Here is a 5448-nt window from a genome sequence, read left to right on the forward strand (position 1 = left end):
AATAATCCTTTAAGGAATATTACTAACTCCACTCGAGTTGTAAGCTATTTTATCTATACTGATGAGTAGTTTTATTTGTACAAAGTTAATTTTCTAACTCTTTAAATATGTTTAACTAATCATCGATAAATGTCATGAAGTAACTTGTATTGGTTAATTAACTCATACATATATTTATGGTAATATTTTTCTGACTCGCTTAGACAATTTTAGTCCATTGTGATACCACAGAAGCGACAGTTCCAAGCCTCTGGTGGGAATATAACGTATGACCCCCACGCTGGCAATCTGAGCACGCTATCAACTCAGCTACGGGGGCGCGTTTCATTTAGTATAATTTCCTATTTATTTTGCTGGGTTTAAATTAGAGTTATTTTGGTTCAGACTATACTTGGCACAGATATTGCGAGTCATACTGTCAAGTCATACCAAGCACTGCCTCATCAGCTTTCTCAAGTACCCATGCCTCAGAACCATATAACAACACGGGTAGTATCGGTGTCTTGTATAGTGTAATCTTCGTCTGTCGAGAGGTGGCTTTGTACCCAAGCTGCTTACTTAACCCAACGTAGCATCTGTTTGCCAGTATTATTCTTTGCTTTATCTCAAAACTGGTGTAATTCGTTTCGGTTACGGCGGTGCCGAGGTAGATAGAGTTGCTGACTATCTCAAAGTTGTGGTTCCCAACTTTCTCCATTTTCTTTATCTGCTCGGTTGTACAAGGCGTTTTGGGAGTTGAAACCATCCACTTCATCTTATCTCCATTTACTGCCAGATCCATTTTCATTGACTCTCTTTCGATTATTTCAAAGGCTGCAGTTACTAATTTCGGCGTCGATGTCGTCGGTGTGCCATATCTATTCACACTGCATCTCATATAATCTTCCCCAACAGGATTAAAGAGATTACACGATAAGCTGTCTCCTTGTCTGAAACCTCGTTTGGTATTGAATTGTTCGGAGACATTCTTATTCTTATTGAGGAACGTGCATCTTTCTGAGAAACGTGAGTCTGAAAGTGTCATCCTGCAGAGTCTTATTAATTTTTGAGGGATACTAAACCAGATATGGCTTGAAATACCTTTGGGCGTAAAGGGGTATCGAAAACGGCTTTGTAGTCAACAAAGAGATGATAGGTGTTGATTTATCCTTCTCGGGTCTTTCCCAGGATTTGGCGCGGTTTGAGGGTGGTTTTACCAGGTCAAAAGCCGCATTGATAGGATCCAACTATCTCATTGACTTAAATCTTTTACACAGTACGCTCAGGAGTATTTTGTATGCAATAGGGAGGAGACTTATTCGTATGTAGTTGATATATTATTGTATTGTCTCTTGAGTACTGGATATAGTATACTGAGGTTCCAATTATCGGGTATGCGGGCTTTTAGCTAGATTGCGCAGTAAAGCTGCCACATACGCCTTATCGTTGTGTCGCCTCCGGTCTTAAATAGTTCGTCGGGTAAGCCGTCGGCTCTTGCAGCCTTGTTGTTCTTTAGTCGGGTCACTGCTACTTGGACCTCATTCTGACTAGGAGGTAAACATTCTATACCATCATCAGGGATTGGTTGGGCGATATCCTCTTTGCCGCCAACGTCGGATACTGGCAGTTGGGTAAAATGTTCTTTTCATATCCTCAGCATGCTATCTGTGTCAGTTACAAGATATCCTTCTTTGTCCCTGCAGAAGGATGTGCTTGCACCAAAGCCATCGGTTGGATGTTTTATTCTTTGGTAGAATTTCCGGACTTCATTCTGATCCCTGTACATCTCAATTCGTTCACACTTACGTCTTTCCATTTCCTTTTTCTTTCTGCGGAATACACGTTTCTCAGCTCTCCTTTTCTCCCGATACATCTCCTTCATCTCGTGCGTTGCTGCTCATTGCAAGGTTGCTTTATATGCCGCGTTCTTGGCTTCAGAAGCATCTCGACACGCTTGGTCGGACCATGGGTTTCTTGGGGGAGGCCTCCGGTACCCAAGTACGGATTTCACGGCATTTTCCATGGAGTGTGCAATGGTTCGCCATTATATCATCGGAACTAGGAGTGCCATATGTTGTGTTTGCAGCTTTTGAGCTTCCGTGCAGTGCCAGATCGTACTTTCCTCGCCATGTTCAAACGGGTGCGAAAAAATGTTAAACTGTGATTTTGTGAGGTACTATGACAACATTTGTGAGGTACTTCGCCATGTAAAACTTCTCTCCACAAGAGGTGTCGCACTGTGGCACGCCGTTCGGACTCGGCTAAAAAAAAGGAGGCCCCTTACCATTGAGCTTAAAAACTTGAATTGGACTGCACTCATTGATATGTAAGAAGTTTGCCCCTGTTCCTTTGTGGAATGTTCATGGGCAAAATTTGCATTAGCATATAAGGATATGAACAGATTCATGAAACTACTCTTATAAGAGCAATTTTTGAAAAATTTTTAGGGTTTATATTTACTCTTAAGAAAGTTAGCGTGCTTTTGATATATACATCCGTCTCTCGATCAACAGACAAACGGACATTGTCAAATCGGCTTGGAATGTCAAGGCAATCAGCAAAACATGTGCTTATTATGTGCTTAATCAGTTCTTTTGGTATATTGGTTTATATCTATATATGGTTCAAATTGGACGGAATTTGGCATGGGTTCCGATAGTTCCTCACATATAGCAAACTGCTCCAAACTTAAAGGACAAAACTATGCAGAAGGACAAAACTATTAAGAAATTATTTTGGGAAATTGACCTATATAGCAGCTATATGCAAATATGGTCCGTTGTGAAAGAATATCGAGGGATCTGGTACAACTCACTAGGTGAAATCATTGTGAAATTGGGCATAACCCGCTTAAGATGGTGATACGGGAGATTGGTCTTTATGATGGCTATCAACAAAGAAATAAATGTAAAACAAGTTCTATGCGCGGTATCTCTCTTTAGGCAAACAAAGAATATTGAGTAAGAACTGTTATGCTATTGAAGCAATATCAAGTTATAGTCTGTTTCGGACCATAAATGAATGGTGAACATTGTAGAAGTCATTGCGTAATATTTCAGTTCATTCGGATAAGAATTGCGCCTTGTAGGGGCTCAAGAAGCAAAATCGGGAGATAGGTTTATATGGGAGCTGCATAATGCCATTGATCGATTCAGACCATATTTGACACGTATGTTGAAGGTCATGAGAAAAGCCGTTGTACAAATTTCCAAATCGGATTAGAATTGCGCCCTCTAGAGGCTTAAGAAGTTAAGATTCCAGATCGGTTTATATGGCGTTTATATCAGGTTATGTACCATACTATGCACAGTTATTGGAAGTCATAACAAAACACCTCATGCTAAATTTCAGCCAAATCGGATGAGAATTGCGCGCTCTATGGGCTCAAGTAATGAAGATTCTAGATCGGTTTTTATAACAGCTATACCGGATTATAAACAGATTTGAATCATACTTAACACAGTTGTTGGAAGTGATACCAATACGTGCAAAATTTTAGTCAAATCAGACGAGAATTGTGCCCTTTAGAGGCTCAAAAAGTCAAGACCCAAGATCGATTTATATGACAGCTATATCAAAACTTGGACCGATTTGGCCCATTTACAATCCCAACCGACCTACACTAAAAAAGTATTTGTGCAAAATTTCAAGCGGCTAGCTTTACTCGTTCGAAAGTTAGCGTGCTTTCGACAGACAGACGGACGGACATGGCTAGATCGACTTAAAATGACATGACGATCAAGAATATATATATTTTATGGGGTCTCAGACGCTTATTTCGAGGTGTTACAAACAGAATGACGAAATTAGTATACCCCCATCCTATGGTGGAGGGTATAATTACAAATAATATAAATCATGTTTTAATTGGATCAATTAAAAAATTTATTAAGAAAAAAAGTTAGAAAATGTCGATCGTTTTTGGATCAATTGTTTTGAACATAACTTTTTAGTACGAGTGTGCTACAAAAGCCATGAAAGTACGAACATACCTCTTTTATGAAGGGTCTAATCAAATGGAGAGTTTTTTGTTTATAAATTTAAACGAATGCATTTTATGACTTGCTGACTGGATATGAGTCTGTCACAGCTAAAACAACATTCTTAGAGAAATGAATATGCTTCAGTATTTGATTTTCGCTACATTATTCATTGGCTGTATAACAACAACAAACTACTGTTCTTCAACACTTTGTAAGGCTGGCAAAAAACACATAGCTTGTGGCCACAATGGAGTGGGTTTTAATCTCTATTAATTTTTATCATACAACTGCCAATATTTCAAAGAGCTTTCGTTTTAGAAATTCGCCTCCACCTGCCCGAAAAATGCTGCTATGGTCAGCTTTACCACCGGCATGAAAGATTTCATCGTAGACCGTCACAATGCAAAGCGGAATTTGATTGCCGGCGGAACTGTGGCTAATCATAAGGCAGCTTGTCGCATGGCTACCATGCAGTGGGACCAGGAATTAGCCAACTTGGTAGGGCTCAATGTACGTCAGTGTAAAATGAGTCATGATAGCTGCCGAAATACGGATTCCTTCAAACATTCAGGTCAAAATTTGGCCTGGATGAAGTATAGTGGCAGTTTGAACGCAAAGAAACTTTTGGATAAGGCCGTCAACATGTGGTATAATGAAGTTAAATACAGCAAAATGGAATATATAAATTCTTTTCCCGATAGCACTACCATTTTGTAAGTTGACATTAGTTATGAAGGTCTTTCTCTATTCTCCATTGTTTCAGAAAGAAAATCGGTCATTTTACCGTTATGGTAGCAGACCGAAACATACGTGTTGGCTGTGCGGCTTCTTCCTATACACAAAAAGGAGATAAGAAAAAGACGTTTCTTATTGGCTGCAACTATGCCACATCAAATATTTTGGGTATGCCAACTTATGTCAGTTGTGCAAAGGCCGGCACAACATGTAAAAAGGGCAAAAATACGAAATATACCAATTTGTGTTCATCGTCAGAAATCTACAACGTCGGTTGGACCAACCAAAAAAACAGCTGGGTGCCATTCCAATTTTATTCCAACTAAAAACTTTTTAGTAGACAACATTGAATTTCCTTAGTTCCACTGAAAAATACTTGTGATAAACTGAGAGTGATACATAAAAACGATATTTTAATTAATTTTCAATTTGATTTTTTTTGCTATCACAGCCGTATTATGTTTTAGGCGCCAATAAAATGTGTGTTAAGGATAATTTTTCTGAGTTAAGTTTTTCGTCGAAAAACAAAATGGCAAATGGAAGAAGTAAAAGCGTGCTATGTTCTGCCGGGCCGAATCTTGTATGCCCTCCTCCATGGATCGCATTTGTCAAGCTCTGTGTCCGGTATGTCTTTATAGACAAACAAAGGATAAAAATTTCTGTTATTGGAGATACATATGTGGACAGAAAAATAGATGTAAGCATTTTTTAATCTAACAGAAATTTAAAAACCTAACCCTCATCAAGCACA

The 5448-nt window shown here is 39.0% G+C and overlaps 1 protein-coding gene across 1 annotated transcript; it reads left to right on the forward strand.

Annotated features, from left to right (window-relative positions):
• Positions 1-4091: 4091 nt before the first annotated feature.
• LOC106080845 (antigen 5 like allergen Cul n 1) lies at positions 4092-5051 on the forward strand. Its single transcript, XM_013242433.2, has 3 exons — positions 4092-4214; positions 4281-4675; positions 4726-5051. Exons 1-3 carry the CDS (start codon positions 4092-4094, stop codon positions 5021-5023), a joined length of 816 nt encoding a protein of 271 aa, XP_013097887.2. The 3' UTR covers positions 5024-5051.
• The last annotated feature ends 397 nt before the right edge of the window (positions 5052-5448 follow it).

Source organism: Stomoxys calcitrans, chromosome 4 (genome assembly GCF_963082655.1).
Source record: "Stomoxys calcitrans chromosome 4, idStoCalc2.1, whole genome shotgun sequence".
In the NCBI taxonomy this organism is placed as follows: Eukaryota; Metazoa; Arthropoda; class Insecta; order Diptera; family Muscidae; genus Stomoxys; species Stomoxys calcitrans.